The sequence below is a fragment of the Aythya marila genome, assembly GCF_965140915.1.
Source record: "Aythya marila genome assembly, chromosome: 1".
Taxonomy (NCBI): domain Eukaryota; kingdom Metazoa; phylum Chordata; class Aves; order Anseriformes; family Anatidae; genus Aythya; species Aythya marila.
The window spans coordinates 137,580,829-137,607,716 of record NC_139042.1 but is presented as its reverse complement, the minus strand read 5'-3'; the positions used below and the strand labels follow the sequence as shown (position 1 = coordinate 137,607,716).

The 26,888-nt window shown below is 37.8% G+C and overlaps 1 protein-coding gene across 1 annotated transcript; it reads right to left on the bottom strand.

The window, feature by feature from the left end:
• Positions 1 to 2,468: 2,468 nt before the first annotated feature.
• On the bottom strand, positions 2,469 to 26,888 carry MRPS35 (mitochondrial ribosomal protein S35). Its single transcript, XM_082773779.1, has 8 exons — positions 26,568 to 26,888; positions 24,903 to 24,946; positions 23,849 to 24,016; positions 23,270 to 23,330; positions 20,792 to 20,931; positions 18,364 to 18,473; positions 16,830 to 16,899; positions 2,469 to 2,971 (listed from the first exon to the last, which is right to left on the bottom strand). Exons 1-8 carry the CDS (start codon positions 26,695 to 26,697, stop codon positions 2,705 to 2,707), a joined length of 990 nt encoding a protein of 329 aa, XP_082629905.1. The 5' UTR covers positions 26,698 to 26,888; the 3' UTR covers positions 2,469 to 2,704.

The window sequence follows — 26,888 nt, the reverse complement described above, 5'->3', positions numbered from 1 at the left end:
AACTACGACAACTGGATTTAAGATTCCAGTGCTCTAGGTGTTCTACAAAATCACAGCAGATTACTGACACTCTTAAACACCTAAACAATTCTGAGGGAGAAACAGAAAATCAGAAACATGTAAGATGACAGCTCAAAATATCATCCAGCCTACCTGTGATTCAGTCCACTGCACTACAACTCCTGCACTGTAACATAAACCATTAGTTAACACCACAAATTTGCTAACACCACAGATTTAACTTAATTTGATACTTCCTTTGATTTTAGCAGCTTGATTGGGCACTTACAGGGTTATAAAGGTTTTAGTCTTGCTTGTATGTTTCTTAGCAAGAAGAGGAAGCAATAAAGACATTGAAAATTAAGTTTGGAGGTCAACCTCATAGGTTTTTGAGGCCAGCTGGCCAAGCATTCTATAGCCATAGTCATTAAGCCAGATATGACTGGAAAACCAGCATCTATGACTGATTTAATGGCAAGTGTTGGATAGGATTATGGAACACAGTGAATTAGTCTCAATATTGTTCTTACTTAGTAAATACTCAGAATGAGGAAAAAAAATCTATTGCTGGTAGACACTTCGGTGTCCTGGCACTTCGGAGACAGACACCTTCTATCCTGTCTGTATTTCATGGAACACGTAGAACATAAATTCCGCTTGAACACTTTGGAGGGAACTTTCTAGAGTTCCTGGTTATTTTAGATTTTTCATTAATTAGCTGCCACATTAATAAAATACTAATGCAATCAAATGAAAAATCAACTTGCCTTGCTGTTCTGTTTTCTACCATTAAGTCAAACTTATTTTAACTACAACTTTCACAGGCATCTTCCTAAGTCAATTTAAAGCCTATGAAGAACACAGAAAAAAAATGAATTGCCCTCTAAAGCAAGAAAGACTATCAGGTGCCCATATGTTCTGAGTACATAAGGACAGTTTTTATGGAGAAAAGCAAGCTTGTGGGTAATAGATTTCTTAAAATCTCTAAAGGGCACTCACAAGCATCTGGTACAAAACATGTCACTGCAAACAGAAGTTCATTACATATGCTTGCTAGTACACCAGTCTTTATGCAAGCACCGACAAAACTAATTAAGGAAACAATTTTCTCTTGTGTATATACTAGAACCAAATCTCCTCTGGACTAAAGCCAGGTACTTCTCCACCATCCATACCATTCTCTGAGTCAAATTGCAGTTACTTCCTCAATGATTTCGGTTACATGGCTGTTCAAAGAAAGATTAGAAATTACACAGATGTACTATTTCAAATGAGAATTTTAAACACTTTCCCCATTGTTCTTGAATTAAGGAACAACTTGATAGAAGTAGGAACTTTTCCCAGCTTCTGATAAAAATGCACATTAGTAAGAATTTAAATGAAAGGATCACTAAATAATCAAGTTGGTAAATGCAGAATTATGAATGCATCACAAGACACAACTTTTTCAAACGCATCTTCAGGTAGGGCAAAACTTTCATAGGAAGGAAAAAAATGCATTAAACTCAGTCTCCTTCCAAAATAATGCTTACCAAACTTTCATTACTTTAGAAATGGGAATAAATACACTCTTTGGCTATATGTAAGCAAAAAACAATGAGAAGCCTTAGCAGCAAATAAGTTAAGACACACCAAACACTGCAAAAATCAGTTCACTTCTTCCATCTTTAATGTTCTTATTCTAAGGCTGTTTCCTCTCAACCAGCTGCTGGCAACGCCACATGCTAGGGTCTTTTAAAGGCATGCAGAATCTGTTAGTCTGATGAAAACTCCTTCCACCCCTTCCAGAAAATGAAGGCTTTCTCTCTAAGCTGAAATCTTAGCAAGCTGAGGAGATACAATAAAAGCAACAACAGAGTTATGTACTTTCACACTGGTACTTTTAAGGATTTTTTATTTAATTGTGAGAAGGCAATAGAAGTTTCTTATGATTCTAATCTTTCAAATCAATTCCTTTCAAATATAAATTACCAAATATAAGCATCCATTTTATTTCCTCCTCTGTGCTTCACAGCAGAGTGGGAAGCTACTTTTTTTTTCCTTGCCAAACCTGGGTACGCTCAAGAAAATACTCAGCACGCATCAATGTACAAAGACTCAGTCCATTTGTATTTAGGCAATGTACTCACCTCAGTACTCACCAACTCAGCATAGTACTCACCACTCAGCATACTTCAACACCTCTCCAACAGTTAAAACTCATGGAACACTACCTTTACTTAACAGATGGGGCGCAGAGGTAGAAAAAATACTGAGTGACATTTGGAAAACATTTAGAAACTTTAAATCTCTTAACTAAAAGCCTCAAGGTTAATGGAACTTGGAGCCTAAGTCATTTTATTGTTTTGAAAACTGTTTAACTATATGCCAAGAAGTTGTGTGAGAAGTCAGAATGTGATTAAATACAGAACTGTGCCTGGATCTCCCATGCTAAGAAAGCACAGAATAGAATGTTCAAGTTCCCAATATGACTCAAAATATAGTTTATTCAAAGAACAAGATTCATGAACAGAAAAATTATGTTTACAAGAAAATCCAACAATAAAGAAATATCTGACTACTTTTAAAATGAATTTATCATCAAGTTTCATAGCTTTGGTTAAGGTTCCAAATAATTACATATCCATATCATACAGAGCTATTAACTATAGTTTAATATGTCTATAATAATCAGATGTACCTGCAGAATCTTTCATGGTAATGCTTATATATTTAACAATTTCTTCACAGATTCCTTATACTGAGACATGTTACTTTCTGTTTCACCTTCATTTTTAAGTGCAGTTACAGAGTTTCTGTAATTCTTAACTACTTCAGATGCAAGCAGCTCCTCCTTAGCTACATTACTAACATTCTCTGTGGCTTTTATTCGAAGTAGTGTATCCAGGGCATTTTTCTGAGAGCAGCTATTTTCCCAGATATACTCCTCCATGTCTTCTTCAGTCTTCTCACTCTCCCACATCTCTGTTTTCTGAAAGAAAATACACCTTATTTTAAAGGCTACTGAAAACTGAAACAAAGCTATAGTAATTTGTAGAAACATTTCCCTCTCATTCCAATTCACTTATAAAAAACAACACACAACCTTCTATTCTGGAAGACATTTGTCCTCTGAAGTATAAGTCTTGTAACTCCAGCCTCAGAGTTCAAAGAGATGCCCATACACCATACGTTTTCTGTGCACAGTGAGTTTCTTCCCTCCCACTTACCAAGTTATTTATATAGCTGACAGATATAACAAGACCAGTCCGAATGAGAAGAAAACTTTATGGATTATATATACATAATGAATAATAAAAAAGGTTCTAGAAGTAGTAAATTTAAGTCAATCTAAATTCTCAAGCTTTCTAAATAGTCACCTAGCTATTATTGTCCCTAGCATATGATTTTGGTATGTTTACATTGGCTATAATATGCCAACTGAAACAGTTCATACCAAGTAACCTATGATGAGAGAGAGCAATCCTTCAGCATTTGGGAAATGTTTAAATTGTGACTCATAAGGAAAAACACCAGCAATTAATCCATTTCCTCTTCCTGCAAAACACTGCTCCTCCAAAGTATCTCTATCCACAAGGTGCTTTTTTTTTTTTTTTAAACCTAATTGGCATTGCAGGATTAGACAGGATCAGAAGTTGAGTACACAAGACATCATCCTAGTGCCTGTAAATACGTGGCTTAGGCAGTTGATACTTAGAGTAAATTTTGTATCTAAACATTTCCCTAATTTAGTGGGACCTCCTGCTATTTAAGGGACGTTTCAATGTCATAACGTGCTGTTTTAATTTCATTTTTATTGCACACTTGCAAATATGTATATGTAGATAGTTGGTATACTTACATATTTTAAAAATATACAAATAAGTATTGTGTATTATTAATGTAAACAATGCTGACATTATCTTTTTTTCCAAACTATGTAAGAATCACAAATTGATGTACTTTTTTTTTGGTGGTCATGTTTTTCCTTACGTAGTTGTTGTATAAATCAAAAGCTTATCTCTCTAGAAGTAAGCTTAAAGAACTATTCTACTAAAGCATTCATAGCATTTTGTGTTTGGTCTGCTCTTTTTGTTGTTTTTTTTTTTTTTTTAATCCCTTGCCATAAAGGGTTCTTCAGTAAATTTTTAGCTCTGCTATGCTAGTAACAACTAACTCTCATTACTGACACATGACTGCAGAATTCAAATAAACTTGACAATCACAGGAGATTTTCTTTATTTAATGAACTATCCTGTCCATTAGTCAACAAGGCTTTTGCAGCTGAATCGTAATATTTAACAAAGTTTAATTAATGCCTGAGAATTGTTTTCTACCTATAACCCTGTGCGCTTGGGTCTGTCTATCTGAATTTAAAAATACTTCAATAAATGCTGCATCTGGTGAATGGAATCTCTTGTCTTTTAAAACAGAGTCCAAATGTTTAGTCAGAAACAGTAATTAACATTACTAAAAGGCTCATATGACTGACATTAAAACCTGGACACAATACAACACAGAAGTAAAAGAACTTCATTTTCTAGAGGGAAATAAAGGACATACTCTAGTCTAGTCTACTGCTTATTGCTAAAACAGTAGTAGAGCAAGTTAGTAAGTTATTCCTTGTATGTTTGAAAAATAACAGGAATCAAAATGGACACTGACACATTCTTAAAGTTAAGAATGACATCCTATTTTACATATCCCCCATTTACCTGCACAATGGCATCCAAGACATTTTTTAAAGCAAAACTTCTCTCACAGGGATTGGGTTTCTCAAGAGTAAAGGAATATGGATATCACCCCTGGTTAGTCTCTGGACCATTTGCCAGAGTCAAGTTTGAAGTTCAAACAAAAGATCACTGTAAGGCTTTTAAATGCCTTCAAGTTATAGAGGAGACAACAAGTACTAACCACAGTTATTACATTTATCTCTATTGCTCCACAAGTTACTTCTGGGATTTCAAAGATGCATGCTGATAAACAGATTAACAGTTTCCCTGACTCTTTTGAGCTACAGAACACACAAAAAAAAAAACACACACACACACACAAGAAAAAAACGACAACACAAAGTATTTCTTCCTTGGAATCTTTCCCAGCAGAATGGTGTATCAAAATGGATTTTAAAACAAAATCTGACTTCTGGGGGGATAAGGGAGCCAGGAAGTGATTTGATGGTAGGGGGAGATTTCAAAATCTGTTCCCCAGCCCTACTACAAGCAGCTTGTATCCACTACTGCTATGTTGGTGGCCATGCCTCAAAATGAAAAGTTATCCTGCTGTACACAGGTCCAGACATACATCACAAACAGGAAACTGAACAGAATCCAGATTTTTGCAAGCTGAATGTATTGAGTGAAACTTAAATACCTTTTCAACCAGATTTATTGCGAGAGGGGAAAAAAAAGTGAAGTATATTTTCATTTGAAAAAGCACACGAGGTAGACCAGTACCCATGAACTCTGAATCGTGGAAATACTGCAAATGTTGTAGTCTCAGTCTAAGGTGTTATGAAGAAAAATAAGACAAAGAAAGAACCTTTGAAAAGGAGGTCTCCACTCTGACTTTTATTAGTTAGGTATTTTTGTTCCCTGCAAATTTAAAATGTTAGTAAAGAATGTAGTAAACAAGAATAAAACAATGAGAACTGGAATATAGGTGTGAAGGTGTGTAACATATTTTGAGAATCCACACTTTAGGAACTGGGTTAAAATTCATGAATAAATATTTCTTTATAAAATCAACTAAAAGCAATTGCTTCATTCTATCACACAGAACACAGTATCTCAGTAAATATTAACCAGCCTGACTGATAATGCACTCAGCTGGTAACTTCAACTTTCTCTCATTATAACTTCCGATTAGAATTTGGGAGGGAAGGTGACCACAACAAAACAAACACCTTTTCATCTAAAAATCAAAGGAGTTAAACCTACTGCTAAACAAAATATACTTCCTAATGCAAATACATAAATACCGATGTCATAAACAGAGTAAGAATTTATTTCTATTTATATCTAAGCAAATCTGCTGTGCTACAGTTTAAGCACTGGAAAGGTTTGTAAACCTCCCAAAATGAAGGCTTAATCTGATGTGCTGACACAGCATATATACTCCATTTGTACTCCAGCCAATGAAACTGCTTTTTACATAAGAGTCATTACCTAAGAAGCATCAATACAAACTGAAACTTTATAGAAAAATAGGAAATCATTTTTGATCACTTCAGTATGCTTTTCACTGTGTCGTGGTTTTTCTGCCAGCTTATCCTTCCTAAACTTTGTCGCAGCCACATGGGGGTTTAGTATTGTTACTTCTCTGGTGTTTCTTTTGGGGAAGACATTTCAACTGAAATTGTATTTGGCACACATATTAAAAAAAAATAAAAATAAAAACATGACGCATTCTAGTCAATTGACAGTTGACATTTTGGACAGTTTAAAAAATAATGCTGTTTAGCAAAGAACAAGTATTGCAGTGGGATTTTATTTGAAAGGAGGAGATTTCCTAAATTGAAAGTGACATTTCAAATTCTATATAGGCTGGATATAATATACTTCTTCCTTAGTACTGAATGGATATAACAAAACAAAACAAAAACCTCTGTGGTACAATAATCACAGATTTCAGATTTTCAGGTAAGAAATGCTAGGATGCTCCAAATTACTGGATACCTCTTAGCCAAAGAGGAGTTGCCAAAATAGATATGTATATTTTTAGAGATATTACAGCACTGAAGTGCAGTATTAAGTTGGCAATTTACGAATAAATATCACTGTAAATTTGTAAATAGGGCAAGACATGTTTGTATGTGAAGAGATTGGACACAATTTTATTTATTTTTTATTTGCTTGGTGACACAGAATAGGTTAAAATACTTTGGTCGGAGCTCACGAAAGTATTCTCTATAATGCAGCAATGGCACAAGGCAGAAAGGACCTCTAGAGTATCAAGGAAAATTTGGAGGAAGACTGTGAGTACTAAAGATTTCAGTAAGGGACAAGTGTAAAATAAAAAAAGGAGAATAAGCAGATAGGAAAGAGTAGAACAACAGAACTTTGCCTCAAAAAATAAAAGTGGATGTAAGAGATAGTTCCATACTTTATGAAATTCAATAGACTTCATCTCTGATTCTGCCACTAACTTTGAGTCTCCAGTAGTCACCATAATCTAGACTACCTCTTCAAAAAACAGTAACAACTTTCCTGGGCTGAAAATAATGCAACAGACTTCTATAAAGTCAGAAATATTACGTAGACAATTTTTAATTCAACCACTGCAAGCTACAGCTTTGTTTCAACTTTGGCTTCATGATAAATGTTTGCTTCAGTGTTCATCCCCTGTGGTTCCAAGCAAAGTAGTTTAACTTTTTTCACTGCAATGCATATTTCCTGATAGTATATTTCTTTCATTTGATTTTAAATATTTTAGTTCAGATATTCAAAGAGAGTTTATTAAATTGAAAATCTATTATGCTACCTAACTTTATCTTTTCTGACTGACAATAATGATAGACTCTTTGCAAGTTATTAGATTTTGATCATTGGTGAGTGCATAATAAAATATGATATACTTTTGAAAACAAAGTAAGTACCTTTATCTGTAAGTATCTTTTTAAGTATCACAACATTAGAGATCACCCTCACCTCAGCATCAGGTTGTGTTATTTGTACTATATATAAGGTATGGTATTGAAGGAACACTATTGTACGAAGGACGTAATTATATCACACTTCGTTATTCTAAAAGACAGGAAATTTACACTAAGAAGTCTTCAGTGATACTAAACAGTGTCCAGAGCTCAGTATCCTTCTCTCTCAGGTACATGTACAGGTACAATCACTGGGTTACAGCCCTCCTTTTCTTGTCACACTACACATTTTACTTAAGAGGTACACTGGAGAATAGAAAATGAAAGGGCAACTTTTTACTAATTATCTTACCAGGTCTGTGTAATGCAGGATGATTCCTCCATGCTGCATCAACTTGTATTTGTATATGTTGAAAATCATGTGGAGCAGGACCTCGTTATATTGCTGCAACTTTCTGTAGTCTCGACTGATTTAAAACAACTCTGTTTTATTTCCTTTTCACTCTATCTTTTTCAGATCCCTTCCATTTATAAACTACTATTAATGGTTTTCCTTATTGGAAATTTAACTGTCTGCTCACTTGGCATTCCCTCCTACTTTAAACTCATAACACAATTTTACTTTTTATTAATAAAATATTAATCCCAGCTGAGTGCAAAGAAATCAGTTTATGCTATTTTCAACCACTGGAGGGCAGCAATCTACTACTCTTTAAAAACAACTGAATACCATTAAAATGCATTAAGTTTTTAAGAGCTGCTGTTACAGTATACAAGAAGTACCATCATGTAAAGCAGCAAAAATACAACTGTTTGAGCTGCTGTTTAACAATCTACCTAACATATCTCAACCTTTCATTTGGAGAATTCACTCCAGGCATAATCCTAGGAAGTAATTTTAAAAGGAATTTAAATTTTAAAAAGAAAAATCCAAAGGAATTTTAAAGGAATTTTAAATAATCCCATGGAGTTTTTTTTAAAGGACTTTAAAATTTAAAAAGGAAAGTCCCAAACAAGTTTGATTCCTTGCCAGATGGTGCAAGTCAGATATCTACTGAATAAGTTCTAAAAGCTAATAAAAACACAAACATTTTATTAACAGCCTGAAAGTCATTAAACATGAAGATCTCAAAGCATTAAAACATTTTTAGATCAAAAGTATTTTTAAAATAGTGAATTTGCTTTTCAAATCTGAATGTTTTAAAGGTAACTGGACTCACGTGTCTGACATCTACCTGCATTTACCAAAATCAAGCTGCCAAATGCATCAGCCTGGAATCTGATGGCGTATTTTTTGCTACTTCAGCACCTTTTTAGGTAACGGATTCCAAAGAAATTGAGCTCTTTATTAGATTTAGACAACCTCATTAGCCAACCTGTAATATGAATGGTTGAACCAAGAATGCAGTAGGACTTGCAGATGCAAGTACTGCTCCCCCTGTTCAGATCCCTCTCAAAAATCAGCACGCTGTCTTACTGTGGTGGTTTTACCCTGATGGGCAGCTGAACACCACAACTGCTCTCTCGCTCCCCTTCCTCAAAGGGAAAGGGGGAGAAAATATGAAGGGAACGGCTCAAGGGGTGAGATTAGGACTGGGACATCCTTCAACAATTATCATCACGGGCAAAACAGACTCAGCATAGGGAGATTAATATAATTTATTGCCTAACACTAAAAAGCTAGAACAGCGAGAAACTAAAAACAAACACCTTCCCTCTCTAAAAATACTCACCCTCTTCTACGTCCTCTCCCTGAGCAGTGCAAGGGAATGGGGACTGCAGTCAGTCCCTAATGCTGTATCTCAACTGCTACTTTCCACGGGATGCCGACCTTCCCAACGTGAGCCTGCAGGGACTTCCCACAGGCTACAGCTCTTCAAGAGCCGCTCCCACATGGCTCCGTACCATCCCCCAGGAGCAAACTGCTCCAGCACGGCCCCCCACAGGTGGGCAACAGCTCCCCCCAGACTCCCTGCTCCTGCATGGACTCCTTTCCATGGGCTGCAGCTCCGGCCCAGGGCCTGCTCCTGTGGGGGCTCTCCATGGGCCGCAGCCTCCTCCAGGCCACATCCACCTGCTCCACCAGGGGCTCCTCCATGGGCTGCAGCGTGGAGATCTGTTCCATGTGGGACCCATGGGCTGCAGGGGGACAGCCTGCTCCACCAGGGGCCTCTGCACAGGCTGCAGGGAAACTGCTGCTGCGTGCCTGGAGCACCTCCTGCTGCACTGACTTTGGGGGCTGAAGGGCTGGTTCTCACTCCTCTCTCCCAGCTACTCTTTTGCAGCAGTTTTTCCCCCTTTCTTAAGTCTGCTCTCATGGAGGTGCAACCAACATCACTTATTGGCTTGGCTGGGTTCCTTTTGGAGCTGTGTGGAACTGGCTCTTACCTAACTTGAAGCAGGTTCTATACTTCTCACGAAGGCCTCCCCTGCAGCCCTCCTGCTACCAAAACCTTCCCACATAAACCCAGAATAGTTACCAAGCAACACCTATCAATCCACCAGTGTGCTGCCAGTATTTTGAACAACTTCCAATAGCTTTATTATTAATAGCTACATTACCATGCATTTCATTTGAAACCATGATAATAAACATAGGTCATGGACCAGACAATTAATCCACTTTTTTCCTCCTCTCATCCTTCACTTCCTCTATTAAAATAAGCAAGCAAGCAATCCTGCCTGCCAGAAAGTAACAAGGACTGCCAGAAAAAAGCAAGATACCCCTTGCCAATAGTAAGGGCTACACTATTAATTACATGGATGTCTACTAAATAATGAAAAAATCATCACATTTCCTGCTTCCAAATAAAGGGTTTCTAGTTGTCTAAATACAGATTAAATGCCAATTGGTAACACTGCATTATGTTTTCATAAAGTCATAGCACAACCCTGAAAAGTCCTGAATGCCCTCAGCTTTAGCAAGATTTTGCTGAAGTCCATTGCTTATGCTTACATGTGAAAACAAGAGACAGGAAAGAGAGGACAGTTTCAAATGCAATACTCTTTTAAAACTACTAATCACTAGGGTTTATAGCCCAAAGGCTACCCAGTAGTATCCCACTTTCCCTAAAAGTAATCATACAGCCTTAGCTACCTTCTCTATTCCCAGGCCATGAATGGACTTTTTTTTGCACTCCTGTCACCTTTGTCAGCTTCTTTATCTTAACACTTACCAGCAGTCTTTCTACTCGTTTCCCCTCTCTTCTCTCTCAGTGTTAACTGCTTTTTCCTCTAAAACTTACCCCCACACAAAATCCAGTAAAGTTTTCCTTCGTTTTAGTTCCTTCTCTATGCATTCAAAAAAGGGAGCTCTCAAACTTGTAAAATATGCCTGAATTTTCCTGCAAGATCCTCTCCACCTGACAATATCCTCCAGCATATGGGATGGCCTACACAACACCAGGCCTGCTGATGCCTGACAGGTTACACATTTTTTCCAGTGGGGGAAAAGGACTTTTGCACAGGGATTATAAGGGCTGATCAACAAAGCTTTATATTTGGAGGAAAAGAATAAAACCGGGCCCACTGCTGCTAAGGTATGGGACAGCACGCCAAAACTTGAGCAACTGTGTACTACTGAGATCCTTCAGTCTGCTCATGAAGGTGCTGGGTACAACAAAGCACATTTGAAATATTTCTACACCAACGCACATGGCATGAAGAACAAGTAAGATGAGCTAAAAACCTTGGTTCAGTCACAGATAACTTCTTGGTACATGAACTAACAGAGACAACTAGGAAACGTATACTCTTGCATCTATTGCTTGTGAACAGCGGTCTCACGGGTGAAGTGGTGATTGCTGACCATCTTGGCCATAGCAACCACAAAGTAGCTGAATTTAAAACCTTCAATGATAGGAGGTAAACTGCTACAAGAACTTCAACTCTGGATTTGGGGAGAACAGACTTCACAGTACTAGTTAGTAAAGGTCCCCTGGGAAAGGGCTTTGGAAGACACTGGGGTCTATCAATGCAGGACAATTTTTAAGCATCACTTCTCCAGAGCACAGAATAGGCAATTCCAAAATGTCAGAAGTCAGGCAAGCCAGCAGAAGTTCTGGAACTTAAGTTGAAAAAAATAAAGTACATGGCCACTGGAAACAAGATTGGGCAACTTGGGAGGACTACAGAAATGCTTCTCACCATTGCAGCGAGAAAAATCCATGCAAAACAGTTCAATTACAGTTGAAGCTCACCAGTACTGTAGGGAGCAATAAAAGTTTGTTTTTTTTTGTTTTTGTTTTTAAAAAAAAAAGGTATGTTAACAGCAGCAGGAGGACCAGAAAAAACATTGGTCCATTTCTTTATGAGGACTGTCACGATACAGGAACATAGACTAAAACAGAGATACTTAAAGCTCTCTTTGCCTCCGTCTTCAACACCAATGATGGTGATGAAGTTTCCTTTTACAACATGGTCACCCACATAGTTGACCAAGGGAAACCAAGTGATGTAATCTTTTTGAACTTCTGTAATGCCTTCAATACTGCTTCTCATAATATCCTTCTGGACAAAATGTCCAGCATACAGATAAACACATACTACAATGGGTGAACAGTTAGCTGATGTATCAGGCTTAAAAGGTTACAGTACATGGGGTTACACCAGGCTGATGGCAAATCACTACATGGGTTTCCCAGAGCTCCATTTTATGGGCAATTCTCTTTGATGTTTTCATAAAAGACTTGGATGCTGGACTTGAAGGTATAGTATTCTAACTAAGTTTGCAGATGACAGCAAAATTGAGAAGAGCTGTTGACTCCATCAAGGGTGGAGACGTCTTGCAGAGACATCTTGACAAATCAGAGAGCTGGGCAAGCACAAACAATATAAAGTTTAACAAGAGCAAGTGCTGTATTCTGAACTTGGGACAGGGGAACCATGGCTATATGTACTGACTTGGAGAGGGTGGAAAGGGATCTGGAAGTTTTGGCTGACAGCAGATTGAACATGAGTCAGTGTGCCCTGGCAGCCAAGAGGGACAAACATATCCTGGGGTGCATCAAGCACAACATTGCTCGCCAGTTGAGGGAAGTGAACGTCCCTTTCTACTCTGCGCTGGTGCAGCCTCACTTTGAGTACAATGTGCAGTTTTGAGCACCACAATATATGACGTAACTATTGGACTGTGTCTAGAGATGGGCTACAAAGATGGTGGAGGGTGTAGAGGGCAAGACATATGAGGAACAGCTGAAGTCACCTGGATTGTTCAGGCCAGAGAAGGAAAGCCTCATCACAGCCTACAGCTTCCTTATGAGGGGGGATGGAGGGGTAGGCGCTGATCTCTTCTTGCTGGTGATCAGCAACAGAACCCAAGGGAACAGCATAGAGCTGTGTCAAAGGCTCAGGTTGGATGAAAGAGGTTCTTCACCAAGACGGTGGTCAGGCACTGGAACAGGCTCCCCAGAGGAGTGGTAACAGCACCTAACTGTGACTGTTACTGTGGTAACAGTGCTGGAGTTCAAGAAACGTTTGGACAATGCTCTCAAACACTGTCAGATTTTTTTAGGTGGTCCTGTGTAAAGCCAAGAGTTGGACTTGATGATGCACATAAGCCCCTTAAAATACAGGATATTCTATGATTCTGTGGTATCTTCAGAGCCTTTCACTATTTGGCTACTGTTTTCTTGCATCATCCATTAACTGCTAACAAGTTAGAGGAGAAAAATGCTTATTTCAGTGCACTAACCAATCTTCATGCTTCCTTCACTTTGGCTGTGGTACTTCTCAGAAACCAGCTAGCCAAATTTGTTTTGGATAACCTTTTATTCATTTATTTAAATGCAAACAAGCTCCCTTCTCCAAATCCCAAAGCAAGAAAAAAAAAACACTATTTTTAACCATATTCTTAACCATGCTCTGAGGATGAGCAGTACACATTGTTGATAATTTTCCCTCTTTCCTTTCTGTCTCAGACTTAGTGCATATTTCAGCTGTAAACACACTACAACTAGGATTCTTCCAAAATAATTCCATCCAAACTCTACCTGCTCTACAAACAGAATTGCTGAGATGTGGATGCCCTTGATTTTAATTGAAGCTAAGAGTGGAAGACCATACTAGAAAAGTTGTACTACAAAGGATACTGTTGAGACACAATGGTGAATTCTGCCTTCTAAGCACATATATGCAAAGACAGACAAACCAGAGCTAAACTCTTCATACTCATTACTTTAAGAGCAACTTCCTGCTGGAAACGCCTCTCTCTACAAAACAGAGCGGTATATAGCATGTAGTTCACTACATACCCAACAAACCCACAGACTTTCTTTTAAAAATAGGTTTCAGATTCCTAAACCGGTGCTCTGGTTTTGGTGCTCTATTTTATAACCATAATAAAAGAATCAGTGGCAATTCAAAAGGTAATTACACTTGAAAATCCAACTTCCTGATGTATATCAGCAGATGATTTTTCTTTTTAATATATTTACATGATTGCTGGTTCACAGAATCCAGAGACCACTATAAATTATAGAGTTATGCCATGTTTTAGAGATAGCAGGCAAAATTTTCAGGATTAACAGCACAATTTACATGCCATCAGCATTGCTTTCACTCAGCAAGAATGGAACACTCCTTTCATCTTTTTATTTAATTCCATAAAGCACATGCATGAAAACCACAGTGTGGCACTCTGCTGGGAAAGTCAGTCTTGCAATTAGTTCTGTAAATGGGATTGATGTTACTGTCTACGTGGAAAGCTAATTCTCCCCAGCCCCCAGTATTTGAAGTTCACACAGATTAAAACAAACCACAGATTGTTTGCATATGGTTTACAAAATGCATCCAAACTATCTTTCAGCAAATTATTAAAAGGGATTACCAGTGATCATGGAAAAAACAAAACAAAACAAAACATGTCACAGCAGATCATCAATTTTTCATGGAAATCAAAGACAATTACAACTGATTGATGAGCTCATCAAATATTAACATGGAAGCTGAAAGGTAATAAAAGGGAAAGAGACTTGTGTGTATTCAATACATACTGAACACTACCAAAGCAATATCATATAGCCCTGTCTTCTATCACTAAGTAATGCTAGAGCAAAGGACAGATGTGGTGGCTGCCTGGAATTAATAAAGAGAGTGGTGTCTAGCTTTCTTGCCATTGTTAAATACTGGAAACCGATCTCTCTCTAATTTAAGATTTGTAATGCAATGTAATGCTGTTCAGAAAAAAGACATCCGTGTGTACAAAGCACTTGAAATAAGGCAAACAAATTTTTTAAGATGTTAGCATAAGTTGAGTTACATTTGATGTACTCTACCATTCCAAACATGGTCAAGGAAACTTCTAATGAGCAGAAGATACAGCTCAACCTCCTTATTTCCAGTCATCACTATAATGATCAAAATCAAGAACAGTAATTCCTCAAAATATTAAATACCTACATTTAATTCAAATACTAACAACTGAAAATAGTAAGTTTGAATTTTCTTAACTAATCAGCTACAACTTAAAGAGTGCATCATAACAGAGAAATCTAAAAAAATCACTGTAAAAGAGCTAAGGTCTGAAGATGTTTTACTATTTTGAGAGGACTACCTAAGAAATGTAATCCTAAGAAATGTAATGAAATATCAATAAATTGGAATAGTGTCTTTAATACCTCTATGTTAGTTATTTCACTTATATAACAATTTAACAAGATGAACTACTTGAAAAAAATCCAAATACATCCTATACTGAGTGATTACAGAAGAGTTTACAATGTATTCATTTTGGAATAAATATTTTAGTAAAGAGATGCAATAACTTTATTTATATTCAGGACACTAACCATGACACAACGAAACCCTAAAACTAACAGATCAGCATGGCATCCCTTTTCTGAGCAAAAACAAAGATCCGAAAAGGAGTTTCAGTCCTCACTCCTTCCGGCTTGAGAAAAAATTTGAGAGAGTATTTAAGATGCAGAACACTTCCAAATTGCAGCTACAGTTTACTACAGACCAGGAAAATTCCAAGAAAAGATAGACTGTACAATACATAGAAGATTTTGGAATTGGACAAGATCTAGACACTACATTGTATTTCAGTTTTTATAACTTCCATGTTGAAAATAAGCCCTTCTGCTTCTTTAAATAGACTTGTTTATCTTTAAAGCTGGTCATTTTATCAAACGCATAGGCAAGAAGTGACAATCACAGAGTACACCATTTCTCTGGAATCACCTGATTTCTATTTGAATACCATGCACAGGCAGCCCAGCATGTTGCCAAACTAAAAGAATCCTAAGAATGAGGGTGTTTTCTGCTACACTTTGAGTCAGTTTTAGGCTCATTGTTAGAAAGGAAGTACTAAGGTCAGAAATTAACTAACTTCAGAAAAGAAGTAAACTATGAAGAAATAAGTCACAAGGTTTATTTTTTCCAGTGTATTATTTCACTGTCCAGGTAAGACACTAAAGAAAACAAAAACAATTTCAATCTGCTTAGCTACTGGGAATCAACATCTTCTAGACCATAAAGATTTTAACATACAGTATCTAATCTTGACTGTATTTTGTTCATGTGTGTCTGCTTTGTTTTCTTCCTCAATAGTAACATTTTTCTAGTTACTAAAGCTAGAACACATCCAGTAATTCCCAGATACTTCAAGATGCTTCCTCATATGCTTTTGCTTCAAGGTCTTTCTTTTTTGTTGAGTCCAATAAAAACTGTACTACAAACATGTTTACAGATCCTTCCTCTAACTACCATGCCTCTCTATACCGGTTTCTTTTTCAGCCTGATTTACATACATACTTTCACACACATCAACGCTCTTCTCCTAGTGAATCTATTCCAGCAAACAGACAACATTATGACAAATGTGATATTCAGTTGCTTGTGAAACTTAATTTGAATCAGCTTGCTTTGCTAGTTCAGATAAATTCAAAGCTTATGCCTTCCAAGGAAAGTTTACTTCCAAAAATTTTAAACTTTCTGATATAGCATTCTATGTATTAGAACATATACATACATACAACAGAACATACAACATATACAAGAAACAACATAGCATTGGTAAAGTTAGAGAAATGAAGTCTAAGATGACTGTTGAATATTCAAACATCTCCACTGAATTTGAAGAAAGGTGGTAGGTAAGAGGAAGAGTCTGGCATAATTTGTCCTAAGTTGTGCGCAGTCACAGAACTTTTCACAAGTTTCAATTAATGTTTATTTTATGAAGATGTGAGGAAGGTAGGAGAAAGGGATGAAGGGACTGAGAGCAACAACATGTGGGAGATTTTTCCCAACTGCTTACCCAAGATTCATGGTACAAAACTGTGAGGAGGTGTATTCCATAATCATAGTTCTGTCTTCTTAGTGGGCACCTGAAAAAAATATATAAACAAAGCTAGCATTTCTGAAACCAAATCACTTTTGAACAAAATACTAGATCTACCAAATTTTCTGATCTGTAACCTAGGAAATACATGTATTACAGGAATGTGTGTTTCATTCACATACATTTCTGAATTACACATAACCAAGACTAACATCACAATAGAAGCATGACTATTAAGGACATGGAAGAATGAGCATCTGCAAGTCTGAAGGAAAACGTACAAAAAAAAAAACTTACAGATCTTCAGGAACCATTAAAAACCACATTAACCTATCTTGGATTGCACTTTGCCCTCTACCAGAGATAGCCAAAGTTGAACACAACATACATCAATATGTACAGCCTAAAAATCTCAATTTTTCTGCCAGACCCGAAGGGAGGAAGACAGTGAAAAAATCCATTAGATATAGTTCAGATCAGAAGATCTAGTCAATTAACTTAAGAAGAAGAGTTTAAGTCCATGCATGTAGCTGTATGTCAAAACAAAATCACAAGTAAAAATGTGTTGGGATAAGATACAGCACTACAGAAACACGGTATTTCTTAAAATTAGTCATCATAATCAACTGCTGAGACTTTGATGACATTAATCTCTTCCTTATGTTGATGTCCAATAAGCTCTTGTCTTTTTTCCCCTCACACACACTTCTTCCAGCAGGCTGTTTTGTTTCACATCTTTTTGATAAGCAAGAGCTCCTCTCTCTCTTTTCTAGAGAGACTGATAGCAAGCACAGAAGAAAACCCTTGCATTCAGACTTAGGAGACTATTTGTCCTGCATGCAACATAATTTCCCAGGTATTGCTTACTAGCTCACCAAGGAATCAAATAGCAAGCAAAGTCAACAGAATTCAGTTCAATTCTAAACAGAAGAGACCTACACCAGTAATCCCAAATGATTTTATAGCTGTATAATGAGTTTAATTAGACAAAAATTGGCACTGCTACTCAGAGGACCGTTATTGGCATTGCTACTACTAAGAGGAGCATTCCTACTTCCCTTTCTCCTCTCTGCTTTCCCTCTGGTCAGCTCCAGAAGCCCTGCAGTGAACTAGATCAAGGACAGAAACTGATTAAAAAATTCCTTTTGTTTTTCCATCTTTATACCTTCAGGAGAAATCCTTTCAGTAGTAGTACTGACTTACAATGGATTAGACTGTCTATGGTAATATATATCTTATAATATTAATATTACTATAATCTTATAACATGTGTATTATAATATTAAGCATATATTAGGTTTCACATTATGTAATCTGTCCATTAAATTTTTAACACATGAATAGGAGTATTGGTACATCTAAATATATATTTTAGCCTGGGAAAAGACAAAAAAACACAAAGACGCAAGTTGCAAAGACATTAAAATTAACTGATATACCCAGAAGAGATACTATGCTTTCTTTACTGCAGCCATTGCTAACGGCATTTTTTTCCTTTCTGCAACCATACCTGTCTGTTGTAATAGTGAGTATATCTGTATCCTTGCAGTACCGCTCTCCTACAAGTTTAATAAGCTTCTTCTTTGCATGGTCATCCAAATTCAGGTTAGATAGTTTAACCTTAGAATACAAGAGAAAATACTTTTAATTATTTGGAGAAATTCAATCTCTTCACCCTGAAAAATATTTTGAGATATGGTTAGGCATATCTTTTATCAGGAATTAAAAATATAGCTATTAAATATGCACTTACAGAATTTCTTACAATTATATCACTAGTCAAAAGCTTTTCAATACAAGGCATGTATAAATCTGAATATTCAATTAATACATTTCTTCTCAGAGAAGCTGAGATGGAATATTTCTACTTAAACTTCTTTCATAAGAAAAAAGCTGTCAGTTTCATTTGTAGCTTCATACAGAAGCTGTGTTTAAGCTGAGACACTCAAGACTGAGTCTTTGCCTGAGCCACAATGCAGCTATGCCTGCGCCTGGCCATGGCCTTCACTGATCCAGATCCTGACCAACATCTTTAACTCACTGGCCTGACCTCACTCGTACTGCATCTCTATGGATTTAATTAAACTGTTGACTGACTCTGGGTATTGTCACCACACTTAATCCCGGTCCCTTTTTGACCTCAAGCTTGCCTTATCACAACAGACTTGTCAGGTGCTTACTGGACCATCAAATGGACAAGGTGACTATTACCAGGCCAGTTCTACTGCCTTGCCCATGTAGTAACTGCATCCTTTTGGGGAGGTCACTTCCCTGCTTGCTTTGCTGCTTCTGTATCGCCTTCGCTTTCAGAACAGCCTGCCCTCACTGCTGTCTGGCAATGCTCACACAAATTGCTGAGTTTTTGAGAAATACTTTAACGTTGTCTAATATTCACGTAAAGAAATAATGCTCCAATGGGTTTCAGACACAGCTCTGTGACAAACATACAACATTACGATCATGACTTCTGAACTTAATAGGATGTTTCAGCACACTGAAAAACACCAACCCAGATCTCCAGCATTAGTTTGCTTTATCTGACAAAACAATTTCATTCACCAAATCAGAAAAAAAAAAAAAGAAAATCACAAACAGGCTTAGGGTGACATATTTCTAATTCATATTTAAAAACAAAGAAATCTAGAGATGCTCTAATTATGTCATAACTCAGCACAAAAGCAAAAATTCAATTTAGACCACCTTTGAAATAATTATTAGTGTTTAAAAAAAAAAAGCAATGCAAAGAAGCCTATTGAGGCTCTTCTTCCTTATCATCAGCAGCAGCTTAGGAAAAACTGCAAATAATCAATTTTCACAAGTCAATTCCAGCTGATACTGAAACAAGAAATACTAGCTTGCTTTACCTGGGTTAGTACTAAACATGACTAAAGTATAGAGTTAGGGCCATCCCTCATCAAAAAACAAGAAAAAAATCCACAATGTATGTACACACAATTCACAAATTCAATTTTTTCACAACACTGCTTCCTAGATTTTTAAAGTTATTCTTCCCTGATATTATTATCATGGGTTTAGCTGTACCAAAAATGTATAAAAGAACACTATTCGTTAATACAGATATGCATCTACAAATATGACAGTTAGAACAAGTAAACAGGTAGCAGAAAAGATTTTCCAGTTCTGCAGGGCAAGTATAAAGCAGAATTAGAAAACACACTCTCCTTTTCCCTTTGGATCTTAACCTTCTGTTCCTAACACTACCGTCTCGTCCCCCACATTTTGCCATTTCAAGTTAGTAATTAAATATTTAGTATGGTTTTGGACAAACTACTGATTCCAGATTTGTCTCCATCATATTCTAGCAAATTAATATTAAGCATCATAAGTCACAATAGACTGAATCAACAGTATCATGAAAGACTAAATACTTGTTTAGACAATGGTTACTTGAGATCCCCATAACTACAGCACCAGTCAACTACTGGTGCTGTAGTCAATGAAACAACTTCTGATATAATAATTCTCTGAGTACATGCAGTGTAACAGCCATGGACAATGATGAAAAGTCAAAGCCAAAACCAAGGTCCTCAGACCTCAGGTATAATTTGACTGAGATTTCTCACCAAAAGAAAAAAAGATCTCTTCAGAAAAAGTTGGTGATATTTTCAGTGAAGCATGCAGCCCCACACTAAGTGATAACTTACAAGCGTCTACATACGGAAAAGCTGATTTTTCAGAATGTATGCTATTTTGCCTATATCAGAGCTCAATCTTCATTTATAAATACATATCCATATCACTAAAACCTCAATTTTAACGTGCTGCAATATGAAATTCACCACTACTTTTTCTGGATATTCAAGGAACTATTTCCCATACTCCCTTACAAAGTATCATACTTGTAAATGTTTTTGAAAAGAAAGCCAAGCATTTGGCTTTTTAAAACAAAGGTTGGTGTTTACCAGAGTACTACTTACTCTTAGAGTCACCACTCTTGCTTTGGGATTACGAATAGATGTCCCTGCAGAAACATAATCCACTGTCTCAATTTCAACAGGAAAATGCTGTTCACATTTCTCATCGCTGTTCAAAGCACTTGGCCATTCAGTGCAGAAATCTGTAAAATAAAAGGAAAACAAGTAACGTATTTTTTTCCCCCTCAAACTTATTGTAATATATGTTTTAGAAGTAGTTTTTAAATGAAACCATACTCATTCAGATAATGACAGGGTCTCTGCTAGACTTGCTCCAGTATCTCAAAAGTCTTATTTGTACTGGGTTTCTCAGAACCGGACACAGCACTCCAACTGTAGTCTCATGTTCCAAATGAAGTGGGGGGAACAAAAATCCTAAATGTGCTGGTTATTCTCTTGTTAGTACAACCCAACATGCAGTTAGCCTTCATTGCTTCAACATTTCATGCTCAACTTTCAAAAGCTTGCTGGGCCCCACACGTCCTTTTCTGCTAAGCTGTTTTCTAGCCATATGCTCCCCTGCAGCCTGTACAGCTACATGAGTTATTCCATCCCAGACCCAAGACTTTATAGTTGTCTTTGCTTAACTTCATGAGGGTCTCACCAGCAGAATTTTTTCTGCATGTTGACATCTCTCTGAATGGCAGCTGTGTCACCTGTTTTGCCCATTACCCCCTCTCTACCCCCAGTTTGTAATTATCTGAAATCTTGCTGAAGTATTGCTCTCTGTCATCATCCAGCTTTTTGTAATGCACATTTTCCACATACTTGGAAGCACGTCGCTTACAGTAGAGTTTCCTTCATAACCTTCCAAAGACTGCAGTAAGGCTGACTGACCTGCAGTTAGTTGCCTGCATCTTCCCTCTTGTCCTGTTTCCTTTGTCAAGGAAAAATATCCTCTTCCTCCTTGGCTATCTGTACTTGCTTCCACTTTCTGTGTTTTTCATTTTTGCACCTTAGGTCACTCAGGAGTTCCCTGCTCACCCATACTGTCCTTCTAACATACTTGCTCAAAGTCCTGCTGACTAGAATGGACCATTCTTGTGCTTTAACAAGACTGTCCTTGAACATCCACCAGCTCTCCTTGTCCACTTTGCCCCGCCAGGACAGTCTCCCATAAGATCTGCCAAAACTACTGAGCAGGCAAAACCATTCTCCTGAAGCCCTGGCTGTAATTCCACTGTCTGTTTTGCACACATCTCTCAGGATTTTTAACTCCACAGTTCCATGACCACTATTACCAAGGCTGTCATGTATGCGACCATTCTTCCTTGTCTGTGAACGATGAATTCAGATCACCTCTCCTCATCAACTGGCAGATAATTTGCATCAATAAATTGATGTCAATATGCTACTTGCCTTCCTTACTTCTGTCAGAATCTTGAACCTCATCATTTTTCACAACCAAGGACTGCCAGCAGCTTTCACATCCCCAACCAGCTCTTCCTTATCTGCACATGCAACAGAACTTTCCCATGGTCAGTCTGACCAGGATTTGCATCAAAATATTATCTATAAATGTACCCCAGAAGTCTCCTTGGTTGTTTCTGTCCCATTCTGTTACACTTCCAGGACATGTTTAGATGGCTGCAGTTCCCCATGAATTAAGGCTTGTAACTGTGAGGGTTTTTTAATCTGTTTCAAGAAACGTTCATCCACTTCCTCCTCGTAATTAGCCAGTTTGGAAGATGCCCACCTATACATCCTTCTTGGCGTCCTCTGATACTGATTCTCAAAATCTCAGCCAGCTTGCCACCCATCTTCATAGCAAAGGTCTGCATCCAAACTGTACTTTTTGGCACAAGTCAGCTCACTCTTCACACTGCATCTCAGTCAAGCAAGCTTTCCCTCTGTTTCTGACTCCTCAGACTTCTAATTCCTTCCGTTTCCTATGCTGTGTACATCTGTATACAGGCAATTCAAGACATCTCTCTTATCACCTCCTCCATACACTAGCTTCCACATCTAGTTCTCTTAAATGGCTAGCTGGCAGACGTGCTCTTGTTCTTCACTGAATCCTCTATCTCCCCTGCATACCTTGCTGTCACACAGTCTCTCTTTTATTAATGTCATTTTTTAAATGCATACCAGAATGACTGCCCATTAGCCGTGATTAAACCAGGCTTTAATCTTCTCAGAACTGAATCATATCCATCATTCATTTTCCTTAAGACTCTAAACTATGAATTCTTCACTACAAGCACTTTACCTAATAGTCTCACTGGTATACTGGAAACCTCACAAGACTTACCTGCCCATCACCTGTATGACTTTAATGAAGCAAAACCAAAGTACAAGACTAACCAAAGCCTGATGAATAACCAGCTTCAGCGGTGGATCATATCTCACTTCCTACTCCGTCACACAATTACACTTTGAATTGTCTTAAAAGCACCAGACATTGTTTTAAACAATGCCCCCCCCCCCCCCCCAAAAAAAAAAAAAAAAGATAAAGAAAACAACTAAAAACCAAATCCTCACCTTTGAGAGCTGCACAGTGTTTCTTAATTGCAGGAGGAGTAAGATGCAAAAAATTGGGAATCTAGAATAGACATACTAAAAGTTACCAAAATAACAGCATTTTGTTCATAAATAAAAGGGGTATTACTGAAATCTGATTACACTTTCAACATTTGTTAACGTAATTCAATACATTAAATATAAAATTAAGGTAAGAAGGCTCTCCTCAAGTCTCATTTAGCATAAGACTTAAACCCAGTTATAAAAGTCATAGGCATGATAACCCCAGCCAAGTCTGCTGATTTGGCTCACTTGTATTTCTTTCTTAGGTTTGCTACTATCTAACTAGAATAATATTCTACTTTTTATAGAAAACATTACCCAATAAAATAGATGTAGATAGTTTAGATGTAGAGCTTAGTGATATGGTTTAGTGGAGGACTGGTTAGTGTTAGGTCAGAGGTTGGAAGAGACCTTCAAGATCACCTAGTCCAACCTAGACGATTCTGTGATTCTGTGAAAAATATTCCAGTCAAAGCAGTGCAGTCTTAATGAACAACAATTCTCAAAGTTAAAACATACCAGTTCAATGTGGCTTACCTTTATAAGCTCTAAGTTGCCTTCTTTTGGTGGAGGTACACCTCTCTTTACTGGGTAACCCATTCTAATCGGGAGAGGCACAGATGCAGCTTTAAATGCAGCTGCTGTTGGATAAACACTGCTCCAGTCCTGGTTGACAGCCATTCTCTCAGTTCTGGGAGGTGCATGCTAACAAACAAAATTATGGAAGTTGATAGGAGAGATGCGGTTTTGTGAGACAGCAAGAACACACACACACAAGAAGTTATTAAAATAATATTTTCAGGAAGTCCCATCACTAAGAATTTCAAAACACGCCTTAATATCAAACATTAGTGTTCATTTCCAATGGAATTTTTAAAGGACAGCCTCTCAAGATTCAGGTGGCAGGCCTCCCTGTCTCAATATAAATAATACAACTGCATTTATTTCAGAAATGCTTAGGAAGAAGATTTGGCCATTATCTTGTGCTGTGTTAAATTGAAGGAGGGTGGAATCAAACCAGTATTTCATAGTCGAGAGAGAAATTAGCTCTTTAAAGAAATAAAATAAAGCACCATCGTTTCTTTTCCCAAAGCCCCCCCTCCGTTTTTTTTTTAATCTAGAAGGGCATAGACATAGTATATCAGTCTAGAAACAGACATACTCATTCAGCTGGTCTGACTGCTTTACTGTGTCATTACATCTACACTTGGAAGTTAACGGAACAAAAATTTACACCTGGTCCACTTTTACTACTTGCCTTTAAAATCATATCACATTACCACTTTTCAAATCCTGCAAATTCATACTGAAAACAAAATTAAGATTTTTGGTTTTCTTTTAAATGCAGCTATATACTACTTTTAAGACCTTGATACATGTTAGTTTTTTTTTGTTTGTTTGTTTTGTTTTTAAGAATGCAGACTGAAGACAGCTAGGAGATTAAAGAAGTTAGGCGTGCGTTCTGGAATTTCATCACATTGGATGATTTCACCTTGTTTTGAAGGTGTTCCTGTAGAAACTATTAAAGTTTACAGCTTAGACTAGTTTCTCAGACACCACTGAGTTAGCTGCAAATAGTGTCAGTTCTTACCGATCTTACAAACTGCGATGTCCTGCCTCTTCTCCTTATTGAAGCTGGAAGAAAAATTAAAAGGAATATTTTTCATTACAAACTATTATATGGTTTTCTGGAAAAAAAAAAATATAATGTAATCAGCATGCTTTTTTTTTTTTCCTTTTACCAAAACAATATCTATTAATACTCTTAAGTAATTCCAAATCTCTATATTGCTACAGACAAAAGAAACAAACAACAACAACACCTCCTGATAAACATTTTTCAAATCAGGACATGAGAAATAAGCCAGATGTCCTTAATAGTGCAGAGTAATCTTTCTGTGGAAATAAGAAGCTTTTCAAAGATTTTGTTTCCTTGCCTTTATATGGAAGAAGGGGAAGATCACATACTCAGATTGCTCACTTGTTTTGTAACTTAAGATAATAAAGGCTTTGAAGCCATTCAGTCAGATTGAGTTTATCCTAGAAACACGTCAACAACAATTTCAAGTTTCAAGCTAACACATTGTACTGTTTTTCTTTTTGAATTTTATATGGGGAACATACTGATGAGTTTCTTTTCTGCCATTTTACATTGCTCATTGTGCATATTGAGCGAACACAGAGAAGAAGCAGCATACAGTAACACAAAGTTTACTCTCTTTTAGCAGGCCTGAACCATTAGGCTCTTTTTTTTTTTTTTTTTTTTTTTTTAAATCAATGGCCATCAGTTGGATCTATGGGAAGGGATTCACAGAAATACAGAAGCCACCAAATCCCACTGGATTTTTGGTATAAACAGAAATCTTCACTTTCTTGTCTTCAAACACACGCACACAAAATAATGATTTGCAGTGCTTTTTTAAAATACTTAAAGCGTATTCTATAGTACCCATACAAATTAAATTTGTTTTCAGCTATTGGGGGTGGGGGTGTGGGGAGAGAGAGAGTAAATTTAATGTATTGTTGCTGTCCTGCATAGCTATCACATTACTATGCAGTGCTTATTTAGCAAAAATCACTGAACGGAGTTTATGAGTGGATGCTTTTGTTCTCATTGACCTGTTAATTTGTTTTACACCCCTAACCCTCGTAAGTCTCAGGAAAAACTCCTGAATTTGACAGTTCTTTTGTCTTCCTTATCTGCATGTTTTATGGACCTAATTCTGTTCTTCCTCTTCTTGCTATACAGAAATCTAAAACAAAAAACACATACAGGTCTCTGCAACAGCTCAGCTGGAGTTCCTTTACCTCTTATTACCCCTTATTTTTTTGCGGTGCATTCGCCCACAGACACACTTCACTCGTACCGATCATATTCTGTTACAAAGATTTCCGACTTAGGCCATTTTTTACTCCTACAGCGCCCTGAGGCTCACCACCTGACAGCACCCAAAGGCCCTCTCGGTAGCCTGGCCTCCTGAGCCTGCACACAGCAGACGTCCACGCAGCCTCGAAGGCTGTACCTTGCTGGTACAACCCTGCCCAGCAGCGTGCCGCGCGTTTGGACCCATCTGGGCTCAGAACAAGCAAAACCGCCCAGCTTGGGCAAACACAGCAAACGCAGACGTCCCTCGGCAACCCATGGCACCGCCGCTCAGAACACACTCAGACAACGCACTGCAGCTGTAACAAGAACACAACACCTCGCTTGCAAACGCGAAGCAGGCGCAGCCCGAGAGCCGCCCCCCGCCCTCACCTTCCCGTTGCTGGCCTTCCCCCGTGCTGCCGGCGGGCACGGAGGAGTAAGCCGCCAGCCCGGCCGCCCGGCAGCAGCGGGCAAGCACGGCCCGCGGGCCCGGCCCTACCAGTGCCGCCGCCACCGCCATCTTAGGGAGCTCTGCGCCCGCAGAGCGCCCCCGTTCCTCCCAGCGGCACGGAGGCTGCCGCGGGCCAAGATAGCTGGAGAGCGTTCTGTGTGGGGTTTCCTGCCCATAAAGGGGAGGGGACGAAGGAGCAGGGAGGAAATGCTTGATAAAGCGCTGAAAAGAGTTTTTATCCCTTCTGGAGAAGGGGGAGG

What these genes read in the sequence shown, in the direction of transcription:
- MRPS35 (XM_082773779.1), bottom strand. Translation starts at nt 26,697, where the DNA reads ATGGCGGTGGCGGCGGCACTGGTAGGGCCGGGCCCGCGGGCCGTGCTT. An exon ending in CATCGCAGTTTGTAAGATCG is followed by an intron (nt 24,017 to 24,902) that starts GTAAGAACTGAC and finishes TTTGTTTGTTAG; the next exon opens with CATGCACCTCCCAGAACTGA. An exon ending in ACACTGTGCAGCTCTCAAAG is followed by an intron (nt 20,932 to 23,269) that starts GTGAGGATTTGG and finishes TTTATTTTACAG; the next exon opens with ATTTCTGCACTGAATGGCCA.